A 14862-nucleotide genomic window follows, 5' to 3' on the forward strand; every position below is an offset into this window, starting at 1 on the left:
ACTCCCTCTCTTCCTTCGAGTTGGAATGCTTCCATAACTAATGCAAGGTATTCCACAATTCACACTGTTCTACAGGTACTTCTGAAAAGTTGGTGGTTAGAACCTGTCAAGGAAAGCCAAACCCACTCCTTTATTTTTTTCCTGAGTCTTAGCATTTTGAGACTTCAAGCAGCTTATTATCTTTACTGGTGACTGTTCACAGGATTGCAAGTTTTCAAATGAGCTTATTCTGCAGCACCGAAAGGGTAAAACTGTCAAGTCCGCGAATACCATACTAAGGTAGGATTCCCACCCACCTGTGTGAAAGGCAGATGTGAAACTATCCTGAGGAACTGTGTTTGAAGCTATAGCGAAAGGAATGATTTACAGCTTATGTGGGATAAACATTGAAATACAAACCATTTAAAAGGAAATCCTTCCTCTGTTATCCTGTCTTACCTTTCTAATTTTTTTATTCATTCTTCTGAAAATGGTGAATAATTATGTTGGATTAATAGATGTTTTAGTTTAATATTTTAACCACAGATAAATATGTCTAACTCTGTTAAATGCAGCCTATGATAATGTTAGGACCAACCTGTATACTTGCTGAAAGTCAGCAAGTACCCCAAAAATTTGCACATGTTGTTAATTAATTGCAAGCTTAGTTTGAATACTTTGATTTTGATGAAATACATGTTTACAGGATTTAAAAATGAATGCAGTAAATGGAATAATGTCATTTGATTTCTACTGAAGTAATAGTACCCTTCTCTCTATTAAGAGACAACGTTCTTGTCAGTATTTTCTTCTTGTTCTAGTAACAGTTATGTAATGCTTAGCCATTCTGAATTTTGGACTGCTGTCTCATCCACTCTAAAGTAAGAAATAAAAGAGACCATTAAATATAAACTTATGTAGAGCCAAGTAGCCACTTTGTAAATAAAACTTCACTGTTCATTCAGGGTAATAATACTGTACTTCATAAGCAGCATACTGTTTTGAAGGTAGATGTGAATGCTAACTTTTTGAAAGTATTTGATGTAAAAAGGAGTTGTTTATATCAGTACTTGGATATACACAGCCTTTTTCAAGTCAATTTAATCTATCAAATCTTTAGAACAGTAAAGTTTATTCAAGTAGGATCTGGTTTGCTTGTATGTACTAAACTTGCATTTTGTATAAACAGTTTACAGTTTTATAATTTTCTGTAAAATGATTTAATTTACAACAAAAAGTATGATTTAATTAGAAAAAATATTTTTAATGCACATTTTTTCAGCTCTTTTCTGTAACTTGCAAGGTGAATTTAGAGCAATGCCATAATTGAAATAATTTCATAAAGACAGGCTTTTTTTTGGAAATAGTACAATTTGTGCAGTTTGAGTAACATCTGTGAATTGTCAGAGTTCAGACATTATTTACCTGCTTACTTGCACTCTGATGTTACAGAATTTTGGGTCATGCCTGATAAATAGGTTTATTTATCTAAAGGCTTCCTTATTTGAGTTTGTCGTTGTCTTTGAAATACTGTGCTTAGTTCTGAGCTGGTTATTACAGGGGTGGAGATACGGGAGCAGGGGAAACAAGGCAGGCAAGCTCTGATGGAAAGTGTTGGAACAAAGCACCTTTAGGTGTCTTCTGTAAGACAAGAGTTGTGATTCCTTCATGATTCTGGTAGTTCATTAGGCTTTTTCTGGTTTCTTGAGCAAAGTAACCCATAGTAGCGCATAGCTTCAGTTTATAATACTATCTAGGTTATTTGTAAGATGGTGTTTTTCTCTCTCGCTCAGGCCTCATTAGAATCGGTCTTTAACGGTGAGACCATGTTGGTTGCTTATAGACATACTGAGTTCAATTAGCACACCAAAAGTTCTCATCCTGTGATGTTTCTAATCAGTGATTTTCCAGGAAAAATGTTTGTTGTTTCTTAGTGTATTGTCTTTAAGCTTCTGCTGTTCTAGCAAGTGAGATAATTCTGGTTTTCATGTATTTTATACCTGTTGCCTTCTAAATGGGCAGTTCCAGCATGGAATTTCATTAGACTACTGCTGGTTTCATGCCACAGTCATTAATTATTGCACTAAATAAGCACAGTTGCAAAAATCAGTATTTAAAACTAAAGTTCACTTTTCAAGGCAAAATGTTTTGCTTTGCTTTCAGCCAGTTCCTTACACTGCACACCTTCCAGCCCTTCTACTAACCCCCAGCTGCTCCAGTGTAATGTCACCTATTGCTCTACCAAATGGTATTGAAGTCTAGCGGAGTTGCAACTGCCGTAGCATTTATTTGCCAAACAAAAGTATCTGACTACTCTGACACAACATACCTGTAGTTCCTATACACATACTTAAAGAGAAACTTATTTTTTATTTGTTGCCTTTACTTCTGGAAAATATCTCTAGAGTCTTGCTGAAGGGCACGTGTGTTCAGATTGCCTTATTTTGTCCAAATCCAACATATATATGCAATATATTGCCTTGGCTGTTCTCTCTTCAAAAAGTGCTGCTTCCTGACTTGTTAGCAACGATTGTTTAACTCTCGTCATAAAATTGAGGTAACGTTTCTTTCAGAATCCTGAAGTCTGTTGTGGTGTCCCATGCTAAAGGAGCCTTTCGGAATTACAAGTTTGGGGATTTTTTTTTTTTTTTGTCCCTTTAATCAGGTTACAGCTCTCCTGAAAGCAAGCATATTAGCCAAAGTGTGCACCCAGAAGACTAAAATACCATTTGCTTCTATCCCATCTTTCTAGTGCTGACCACAGATAACCTTACTACCTCTTTTTTGTTATATTTTTTATTTCAATGGCTGGGAGAACTTTTTTTCTTCTTGACAAAGTCTGACTTCACTTGACTTTTCATATTATCCTTTCTATCTTAAAGATAGTTTCTGATCTCTAGGGCATAGCTTTCTCTTCTGATCTTTTTTGTTTTCTTTGTAGGCTCCTTTTCCTTCCAAGTATCTCTTGTGGCATAAGTCTTCCTGCTAATTTTTTAACCTTTTCTATTACAATTTTTTTTTGTGGGTGTAACCTTCAGTTGCCATTTCAGAATGACATTGGTCTCCCATACGTCCTGTCTCATGTCTGCATAAATGTCTTGTGCATCCTGGGAAACCGAGGAGCAATTCAGATCATACTGATGTCAACACATACTGGGTGACCAGCTGAAATTGCCACTTCTGCTCTCTCAACTCAGGTCACCCATGTAGGCATGAACACTTGAGGTGCCTTATGCTGACTGGAATCTCGACCTGTCTCCACTTTAATCAGTGGCGCTTAACAGCCCTGACTATTGATTACAGGAGAAAGAGTTAAATTCAGCAAATGGTTCAAATCTTACAGGTGACTGTATTATAGACAACTGGTTATTAGCAACATGTAAGTGATATTACTGTTTCATTTTAAGTGTTTCTGCTGTGGTACATAGTTAATTAATTTTTGCATTAGTTAACTTTTCCACACTAGTAGACAGTGCTATGTCACTCACTTGCATCGCTGTTGCGTGCTCTCCCTTCTCCCAGCAGATTCTCGTGCAATTAGAAATGAGGCAAAACTGGAATCGTTAATTTGTTAAAACATGAACTTAAAGTTGGCATTCCTGACAGTCTTCATTTTCTGAGGTGGCATAGCTTTAGGTATAAAACAGAATTTTCTGGATAACTATGGCTGGTGAGATTTTATGCTGTGAGTGAATGATTACTTTGAGGGTAAATTTCAGATGAATTCTGTCAACAGTGATAAATTGCTCATTGTTCATTGCAGTCTACCAATCAAGTTAAGCTAATACAACTACAACATGCTACAGTTTTTAAGGATACCAGTGGAGGCTTTTGCAGATTATTTTAAGTTGTGCCAAAGTTTTGTCAGGATGGATTCCAATTTAGTTTTTCCAAAATAGTTAATAAAAACAAAATCTGTGTAAATCTAAACCACCAAAATATTTAAAAATGTGAAGCTTATATTCTTTTAGTTCATCAGCTAGACATGCATTTAAACTATATGCTTGTTTTGTACATTTTCTGATTACTTATATTCTGCAAAAGCTTTTCTGAAGTGAATATATAAGCAGCGTACAAAAAGTCCATTTAAATGTGTGCCTTTATCAGTTTGCTTTCACATAATTGAACTTTGTGAAACTTGAGAAGTTATTTCCAGCTTGGCTCTTCTGTTTTATTATAAAAATCTTTCTTTCGGTGAGGGTGCCAGAGCACTGGCACAGGCTGCCCAGGGAGGTTGTGGAGTCCCCTTCGCTGGAGATTCTCAAGAGCCGCCTGGATGCAGTCCTGAGTAATGTGCTCTGGGCAATCCTGCTTTGGCAGGGGAGTTGGACTAGATGATCTCTAGAGGTCCCTTCCAACTCTGAAACTCCGTGATTCCGTGAAAAGTAACGCATATATTTTATGTTGGTTTGTAAACTTCGCAGTCAAAACATATATATTTGTGTGTGTTGGGGTTTTTTTAATTAAATATTTTTAAGGAACCAGTAAGAGCAAGGCAGCAAAGAAATGCCCAGGTCAGCTGAATATGGTGTTTGTTTACCCATGCAGAAAAGGAATGTAAAGCATTTTATGGCTACTTAGGGATATTTATAGGAATAAATTGTAGGACCCACTCTCTTCATCTCAGCAGTGTTGTTACTTTCAGATCTCTTATGAATCAGAGTTCAGCTGTCAGAAGTCATGTTAAATTAGAGGTTTCTAAAGCTATTTGTTGTTTCAGCAGGCAATAGAAGAAGGAAAAACCTTTCTTCTCAATTTACTGCTTGATTGTCAGTGTTCTCACACATTTATTTACATTTTTCTCTTCTTACCTTTCTGATAAACATCTTGGGTAAGTACGAGATACTGTTCAAGTTTTTGTTGTTAAAACAGACTTCATCAGTGGTGCTGGGCAGATTGATGGGACTGTTTCCATTTCTTGGGAATAGACAGTCGTTGTAGGAACTCTAGCAAATTGTAGAAGAATTTCTATAAAGTTGTAGTTCGTAAGTGATAACATAATTTTAGTCCTAGATTTTTCTTGCTTTACACAAGGCTATCTGGTTTTGCTATCTGTATAGAAATGTTTACTCCAAACACTCAAGTGATAGAAATGTTTTGATACAAAGTGCTCTTAAGGTGGTAGGATTGTATGCATTGGGTTTTGCTTATTTGCTGTTTCTGTTTGTGGTTTTGTTGCCTCTCCTCATAAGTTTTAACAAGTTAGACACACCAGAGCATGATACCACCATACTAGAAGTGGTGGTTAATTATTTTTTCCAGGTTTAATACACTGCTGTATGCATTTAATAACTTCAAAGTTCTGTCACAGGGAGCAGTGCCTCAATAAAGAGTGCTGAATCTTGAGTGTATGTCAGTCGTGTATCACTAAATTTAGCACATACTACTAACCCGCCTAAGGATTTTCTGCTTGCTGTAATTGACAGCCCTGAGTTTTTGACGTCACAATTTCTGAAAAATAATACCTTCTTCAGTGAAACTAGAGAAATATTAAAAGAATATTAAAAGAAATACTGGAATTGGCATGGCCTGAGTAACTACGTCCTGGGGATTATGTTGTACATGCCAAGGGCAGAATGCAGTCAATAGTCACTTCTCTTACTGGATTCCTGACAAATTTGTTCAGTTGTGTTACCTATTGAGTTGTACATTAGAATAATCCCACTTTAGAATAATATCTAATTTTCCTTAGAAAATAGATCCTTCTCATCTTTTTTGTTTTTTGTGTGTGTGTGAAATCATTCTACTCATCCCTTGTGATATTTGATAAAAAAGCATTTTCAGATCAATTCAAACATATCTGGTAAATGTTTTTTTAATCTATTTTATATAAATATGTATTTATGCACACATATAAAACGTATTTCTTCAGCATGAACCTCATTTTTCATTTTAAGGAGGCTGTGCTCTTTTCTTTGTTCCTTTTAGCAATTCTCTTGTAACTGCCAATCTTCAATTAATTTGCTTTTGATATGTTGTGGTATCTGCAGGTCTATAGAAATGCGGTCGCAGTTCACTATTCCAGTATCCGTGATGTTTTCCCTGTCTTAGAATCTGTCAGTGGTACTTAATATATCTCTTCTGTTAAAGCATTCTATCCTTAATTGAAGACCATAAGCTAAATTAAAATGAGAAATAGTATCTTTACTGACAGAGAATAAAAATATGTATGTACTTATTTTTTAGTATAGTTTTTACTGATTACTGCTTACATTTCTACTTTAGTTTCATTCTGGGTTTCTATTTATTGCTGTTACAATTTTGAGACAGCAAATTGTAACTGGAAATAGTACTAAAAATGAGAGAAGAATACGCATACAACCACAGGTGGATTGAATATGGTAGAAAGAATGCAAGAAACATGAAAGTAGAAATAAACAGAAAACTAAATCAATCTATAACCATTTATTGCCCGATAATTAATGTCTCTTGGAATAATCATTATTTTGTGTTGCTTTGGGTAAAGAACAGAGGACACTTCAGCTGTGCAAACCACAAAACATTTGCCTGCCTTTTCCAAGCTTCATAGTACATCAGTTGTCATCTTGCTTTTTGTTGCTGCAAGGTTAGCCCCTTGCTACCTGCATCTATATAGTTTCCATCCACACATTCCATTATATATTTTGTGGATTCTGTCTATTGAATCCAGCCTTTTAAGTCAATTTTAAGTCAATTTTGCCAAAAGCACCTCCACTGAAAAGGGAGAGAAGATTACACGCAGCCATAGCTTCTCTGATCTATGCTAAAGACGTTTGCTGTTTCTTGGTTTCTTCATCTGATGGTGTAAACCAGTAAAGGCCCACATATCTTGTTGACTTCACTGTATAGTGTAATGCATGATAATATGTACTCAGCATCAGGAGGGGGTGGCAACACTGGGTTATTTTTTGCTGTAGCCAGTAGCATGCCATTGTTTTGCAAAAAATAGATTTTTTTAAAGATCTTGTTCCTAACAGGAAGGTCTAGGAATTGTCTAGGTCCTTGTTCAGTATAAATGCCCAGCTCTGAGAAAATGAGTTGTCTAGGCTCTTGACCTGACTTTAGTTGATTTTTTTTTTTTTTTAAAGCCCTATTCCAGACAGTTTTCTGTAGCATTTCTGCTGATTTTGTATCGGTAAGCTTCCTGAAATAAATTAAAACCTTGAATACACTCCAAGGCTACTTGTTATATTTAATAAGTTGTATGTCCTTGGACAAGGAAAGGGAAAATTTTGACCAAAAAGATACATCCAGTCCTCTTTGAACTGCTAAAATGATCTTGACATCCTATTTATAAATCACAGTATTCAGCGTATGTGTGAAGAATTTTTTTAATATCTGTGTTTATTGGTTTATGCTGTGATTTGCATATTGCAGCTTCTTACAAGGTATAACACATTAATAAATACTTTTAGCATTATGTAAACATTATAATATTTTCCTCACATCTTTATTCTTCTAATGCAAATGCCCTATGCTATATGAAAGACTATTCATTAAAAAAATAAATTCTTACTTATTTTATTGATGTTTTTGCTATAAATTGATCTGTAATATCAGAACCAAGAAAGAGATAATGAGGGAACAGATTTAACCTTTTTCTGAAGTGATTAGATTTTGGGGAACAGGATAGAGGGAAATGTTATACAATGTGACTTAAAAATTCATCCACTATTTTAAGGGTGTTTTGTTGTTATTTAAGTATTCTTATCCAGCTCTTACTTTTACCTCTCAATTATTATTTTGCTTGTCTTGAAATTTTGATTGTCTTGGTATTTTGATAATAAAAGGCTGCCAGGCATCACATTAGCTTCTGCATGTGCTATCCCTGCCCGTGTGATTTGCAGCAGCTTAAAATACTTCCTTGTGAGTCTTTTTGCATGACTTAATGTTCCCCTCACATGATCAAAAGGAAAGAACCATGATAAATGAGCATTGGATAAACAAGTTCAAGATACGAATTTTTATTTGAGTTTAAAATTGTTCTGTTTCCTGTTTTCCTTTGTGCTCAAGGGAACAGGCCTTGTTTTAAAACAAGGGTCGGTAATGTCAGAACTCTTAGGAACTTGCATTTTTTCAGTTCCTGGTTTTACCTGGGGTTTGCATCACATCCCCAGCATAAACTGAAATATTTCATTGTTCTAATAGTTGCACAACATGAGGTACTTAAAGCCTTCTAAAGGTATCAATAGCTGGTTTACTTTTCCCTGCACCGAGCTCTGGGATACATTTTTTAATTATTTTCTTTTACAGATTCCTTACAGCCTTTCCTGGAAGCCTGCAGTAATGAATCCTTCTTCCGTACTTGCTCTGTGTTGCTTCGAAGTTCTAAGCTAGATATTCCGATTTTGGAAAAGCTCTGTGCTATACTGCAAAAACTCTCCAGAATAAAGTAATCCTTTACCACTGTTATTCTGTTAGTTATTATTAGATCAGCAAACTTGGGGACCTTTATCCTTCTCCTTTTTCAAAAACGCATCTCTATTTTGCTGTTTACTTGCTGTACCGTTGACAATGCTGTATTCTGTTAGCAGTTAAATTTAAACCATTTTTGTCACAGATGTGTAAGACAAGAGTCTCAGTTTGCTTATAAATCCAGTTCAATTTACAGAATACAAATTAAAAAAAATTACGACCAAAAAAACTAGCCTAAAGAGGAAATAGTTGTTACGTATGCAGATGACAAGAATGCTTAGAAGAGAACCCTTCTTTTTTTTCCCCTTGACCTTCAGTTTTACTCAGGTACTTGGAAATAATCTGCTTTGAAAATTTAGTCTCATCTGTGACTTGCGTTCAGGTTTCATCCATTTTCATTTCCTTTAAAATCAGAATTTAAAGTCTTGAGCCATTTAAACCCTTTTGGGAATGTTAATCTTTGTAAAATATGTTCCCCTTACTTACTGGCTATTAGCTTGTTGTAACAAAGGTCTTCATCGTATCAGTAGTAATGTGCTGCTGAGCTCCATTGGTGCATTACTTGATGGGATTGTTTCATTTATAAAAGCAGGTATCAAAAATGTAAACTGAGCTCTTTTGTACATTAGCCTTAAAGTTGTTGACAAAACTAAGGTTTTCATTTTACTTTATTTGGAACAAAATTGAACTCTAGGAAAAAATATATTTTCCTGTAATCTAATATAAATCATAACTTACATTGGAAATATACTAAAAGTAAAATTTGCTCAGAAATCATAATTATTTAAATTTTTTTATTTATTGTTTCTGGAATCTTATTTCACATTAGTGAAACCCTGCTGTAGCTTTTCCTTGAGCTTTCATTATACTACAAGTAAATACCATGTACTCAAATCAAATTATAGTTTTTGGTGATTTTTGCCAAGATTTTTCTCACCATGCATTGGTAACCTTCTGCTTAGAGACATTGTATGCAACATAGAAGAATTATGTGAAATTCCCAATATAATGCACATTTTTCTTCATTAAAAAAATAATTTTCTGTGGAATCTTTAGTGTTTAGATGAAACCTCTCAATTGACAATTATTTTATGTAAAATCTTTTGCAGAAGCAATAAGAAGATGTTTGAATTGTTTACTCTTCACCACATGATCCAAGAACTACATAGGACTACAAATCCAGATCATGCTTTCCTCTGTATAAACCTCAATTCAATTCTGTTGAATTTGGGATTGTCAAGGAGTAACTCTCTTACCTCCAGTCTAAGCACAAGTCACTAGCACAATCCAATTATTGTTCTGTATAATTTATACCATCTTCGTTTGTTACTTGAAATTTGGAAATTTTTTTACTGTTTTTTTATAAATAAATTAAGCAGAACCTGAGTACTGTATAAATTACTCTGTATCATGTGGAATCTCATTGATATTTCCCTCATTCATAAACAGGGAAATTAAAAATTGCGTAATATGCTAAATAGCTTTCTTCAATACTTTTTAAAGAAGTGAAATAGTGCTGCTGTTCTAAATGACTCATGCAATCAAAGGAATTGGATCCCTTGAGTACACAGTTCAGAAATACCAACCTTTCCTTGTAGGTATGAGTCTTAGTTACATTTGACTCTTCAGATATAAATTCATTTATTTATTTGATGATTGATAAGTAACAGACAGGTATCTTGTCAAATTATCTTTTGAGATAATTACAGATTGAATGATTAAAAACAGATTTTTATTTAACATAACCGGATGTGTTGAATGGGAAATTTTTTTGCTGTTGTTTTAATTTCAGAATGTCTTAGTGTTTATTTGATCTTTTCCTGTATTTATGTAACATCTAGTATTTTATCCTGCTTTGTATGAATTTCTAGTGTAACTTTGAGTTGTAATATCTCTGAAAATGTAAATAAAAACATTTCTTAAAATGGCTGGCAGTAGTAATCCCTAATGTAAAATTATTATATTTTATTATTTCTGCTGTGTTTTATATTTATTTGTAATACAGTCCTCATTTGATCTCTTAGTACCCACGTATCTTTTCTGAGTGTGATGAATACATTTTTGTCTGCCACAGTTCAGTGTTCGGAAGTTCTTACACGTAGGAAATAGGATGCTTTTCAAAAATTCAACTTAGACTTCCATTTCTGATTTGTACTCTTAACTACTGAAACTCTCTAATTGTAAAATTGAAACTGCAGTTAAAATTTAAAGATCTGCTGTACGTTAGTCTCTGACTAACACTGGCAGTCAGTATAAAGCTTCAGAGAGGTTTACTTCTCATTTTCATACATTTTTTTCTTGGTTTTCCTTTGTATTTTGTACCAGCAGTCTTTGAACTGAGTCTTTGAAGTTGAATTCTAACTGCAAATATTTTTCTAGCAATTTGACTTACATTTCTGACAAGCTTTCCTACGAAAGGAGTCTACACCAGATTTGGCATCAAGTATGTCTGGAAGAGAGAGCAAGCAGTCTGTACTCTTTGGGCTGGAAACCAATTCTAGGTAATTTTTAAATAACACTAATCGTAGCTAAAATGGATTATGTTTTGGAATAAGTATTTCTTCATCTGTAGTTTCAGTTTTCTGTCAGATTTACCAGCTGTGCAAAAACTTGCACATGCCTTTGGCTGGAGACAAAATCCTCTTATTTAGGAAATGTGTTCCCAGTCCTCGTGTGCTGCTCTGTCTGCTTGGTCATTAAAAATACTAGAAAATTAATAACCAAAAATAGCTGTAGAAAGTTTTTAAGTTTCCTATATCCACAGGAACGTTGGTTATGCTCTTGGCTTTCAGCCTTCATCACTGTTGTTTGGTAGATTAACAGTCTTCCTTGTGGTACCAATTTAACGCAATGTGTGCATCTAATAATAGTAAAAGTAATGCGGTAAGAGAGGTACATAGAGTATGGTGTAGCTTTTACTATTGGTCCCTGGTGTTTTATATGCAGTAGTCTTTACAGTCTGAAAAGATGCGTCACTGTTTATTTCTAGTTTTTATGATCTAGACTGTGACTGTTAAAATGCAGAAAAAAAATAATTTAATTCCTTAAATATTAATGTAATTGTATTTATGAACTAAGGATGAGACTAATGGTTTTGATCTTAAGTAAATTTTAACTGAGTTGTGAAGAAAAATACAAGTTCTCAATTTCACATTCATGTTACAGTAAACAAAAATTATCAGAAATAAAGAAGTAAATGAATTATGCAAATGATATGAAGAGTCTTGTAGAGAATAGATACTTCTATAAATAAAAAGCTATAGTAAAGTTCCAAAATGTGCATGTGATTTTTGACTCAGGGTAATAATTCTTGGGTAAAAAAGGAAAGTCACAAATACACTTCAATAGAGTCATATGGAGGCTAGACTTGCGATGGTAGAAGTGATTTTTTTTTTTTTTTTTTTGAGTCAGTTGTTGGTAGAGAGCTTGTAGTAGTTCCTTAGTACATTGTCATAAAACTTTTCCATGAAGATCTTTAAAGAATATAGACCATGCCATGTTTTTTCCCAAATTTATTACTAATCAATCCTGTTAATGCGGAAATATTTGTGAAGCCTCCTAATACCTAGAAAGGTAAAACAATGATGAATCTGGAAATTTTTTTATATGCCATCAGATTTTCAGTTTGCATTGGATTGCATATTTAAATGTACGTAATTTTATGGTACATGGACTATAAATACAAGTGAAAAGATTTCGGGATCAGAGACTCCAAGGAAAGTAAAATGTCAGTCTAACAAAAATGGAACTAAAATTGGAAATAATAAACTGAAATGGAGATTTTAGCTCTCTTCTGTTTCAATTTGTAATTGGTAATTGATTACCTAATGAAGCTAACTAATAATGGTGTCTACATTAGAAGCATGGGTAACCTAGCTTGCCTTTGTCCTTAACAGGCAGAAGTAGGTACTGGAATAAATATTGTACCAAAATCACAGTTATTTCTATATTTCTGCCTCGAAATATTTGGTATATCAAATTTTGTGCTCACTGCTTGTTGCATTGTCTTGAATAACAATCTTGTGGGCCAACCCGCCTGGTTGTCCACACCAGGTCCATCTTGTGGCCTTGTTCAAACATGCCCATCTTGTTATCATTCTCTTGAGTGACCTTAGCAGCCTCTGCGGGGAAGGGGGACAGAGGAAGTCGGTTGCATTCCCTGCCGTCTTGCGTGGAGTTGGGTTGGGTTGGGAAGGATAGACTTCTGTCGAGTTGGCCGCACTTTGGGCACCTCTTTATATAGTCTTGCCTTCTCAGATGGAATCTAGAATTTCCTGGGGGTTTTCTGCTTTTGCAGCATTTGGGTACTGTAATATGAGAAATAATTTCAACTACTTTATCCTTCTTTCAGATGACTATCTGCAGCAAGAGACATTTGAAAAAGGTAACTGTAACTCCGGCTATTTTCCACCGTTCCCGATTCCCTAAGGAAACACAGGTTATGTGATCACTGTCTGTCTGCATTCCTGAGAAGGGATATGCTATTTTGAATGTGCCAGCCACCTCTGGCCAGATTTGGCAGCAGGCAAAAGAATATTGTCAACCATGTTTTTAAGAGAATTTGAGGAGAAGAGAGAGACCTTAAGAATACTTGCACTTAAAAGAAAGACGGGGACTCTCACTTTCCAGTCAGAACATGTAGCTTCAAGCTAGTTACAATCTGACGTGTCTTGCTTGAGTGTAGGTCTCCAGAAACAGTTAACTACCATCACTGGCCTGAAATGAAGAAAGTTTCTGGTATTCACCACCTGACACTTTAAAGGAAGATAAAGAATTGACCCACAATTTTATGTCGCTTTTTTTTGGAACAGCTGTGAGAGTTCTCATTGGGAAAGTCAACAAGGATATTGCTTATGTTGTGATAGTTTTAATCCCAGAAAAGGCTACCTAACTTGAAGAGAATGTTTTCTTTCTTTATTTTTTTTTTTTACGAACCCATGCATTGTAGAACTGTAATCGCCCTTGCCGTTTACTGAAGGCTTCCTACTGATAAATGGGCAAGACAATGGTTCAGACCCAATCTACGAAGTCTAGATTTGGCAAATTTGTAAGAAAGATCGTTCCCTGGACAGGCGGCAGTTGTATTTGCAGAAGCTTGGCAGATAGAAGTAAAGTAGGCTAATGTTACCCAGCCTGCACAGCTGTGCTCCGTTCCTTCATATTCGTGACTTTCACCAGCTGATGAAAGGTCTGTCTCGTAAAGTGGGATTTCACAGTTATCTTCCAGTTCTCCTGAACACGACTGGCTTCCAACTTTTTTTAATGTTATGTAACTGAATTTCATATATTATGGGGAAATATTTCTCGTAGCAGATGAATTAACCCGAAAGGTGAAAGTATGCTGAAGGCAACGTATTCTTGAAGAAATTTTATTCACAATCAGCGTCAATGTCTAAAATATAGGATTTAATTTACCAGACCAGATTTAAAAGGAGCTGTAAGCAGAGCTCATAATTCAGAGCTGTGACACTGGATCCTTTAATTAGATACTGAATTTTTCACCTAAACCTTATACTGCTTCAGGGATTGATGGTCTGATAAAAGCATTTATCTTCAGGATAACATATTTAAATTTAGTCCAGAAAGTCTGAAAATTTGATCTATGACACAATTTGGTAATCTTCCACTTTCCAAATGGTTATAGGAACTGCGGTGGCAGAGCAGTGGCCCCTTGTGCTCCTCTTAATGATATAATGCTCACATGTTCTTAAAATTCACAAAAATTATTTTAAAAGTAATAGTGCTGTGCAGCGTCGTGATCCTACCTATGACACCCCCCTGAGAAACATTGTGATGGGCAAAGGCATCTTTATGTTTTATACACACAGTTGTAGTGTGCTGTGTCAAAGCCACCACTGTCCATTGTCAAAACCAGATGCATTTTGGGCTGATGAAAGCCTTTAATGCCATCTTCTGACCATGGTTAGGAACACTCGTGTTTATTAGACTTTTGGTTTTCACATAATTTTGTAAGCGAATGTCCTGTGTATTTATGACTACCCTGATCACTACTAGAAGAGATAACTTTGAACAAAACCACTTACTGTTTTCTTGCTTGTAGCTACTTTTTTTGAGTGAATGGTCCTGCGTCGAAATTTAACAAGACCTAACACACACAAGGCATTCTGATTTCTAAAGTCGCACTGAGAGAATTACTCGAGAAAAAGAGATCCGAGAAGCCATATTTTTTTTTTTTTTCAAAAACAATTCTCTCTGTGCCCATTACTGAAGGATATTTAGAGTGGTCCCAAGGAATATTTCCCTGAACATACCACATCTCTCTGATCACTGCAAATAAATGGTCTGGTAGACGTACGCAACAAACAAGGGCTGTAAACTCGGTGGCCAGGATACTGCTCCCAACAGTAGCTATGAAAGCTCAGCATAGGATAGCATTCCTATTAATAAGTTTACTTCAAGGTCATCTTCAGCGCCATAAAAAGGCATCCTCGGTGCAGTTGGTTATGGAGAAAAGAAATAAAAATAATC

The 14862-nt window shown here is 35.2% G+C and overlaps 1 protein-coding gene across 1 annotated transcript in view; it reads left to right on the forward strand.

Annotated features, from left to right (window-relative positions):
- Window positions 1-9654, forward strand: part of CCDC138 (coiled-coil domain containing 138) — a gene marked incomplete at both ends in the record, with an annotated part of 41018 nt that extends 31364 nt beyond the window's left edge. Inside the window, 2 exons of the mRNA XM_082493441.1 lie at window positions 8212-8350; window positions 9483-9654. Coding sequence (XP_082349567.1) covers window positions 8212-8350; window positions 9483-9654 — 311 coding nt within the window. The remainder of the gene's footprint in view (window positions 1-8211; window positions 8351-9482) is intronic.
- Window positions 9655-14862: the final 5208 nt, after the last annotated feature.

This window comes from Vanellus vanellus, assembly GCF_965231255.1.
Source record: "Vanellus vanellus genome assembly, chromosome: 1".
NCBI lineage: Eukaryota > Metazoa > Chordata > Aves > Charadriiformes > Charadriidae > Vanellus > Vanellus vanellus.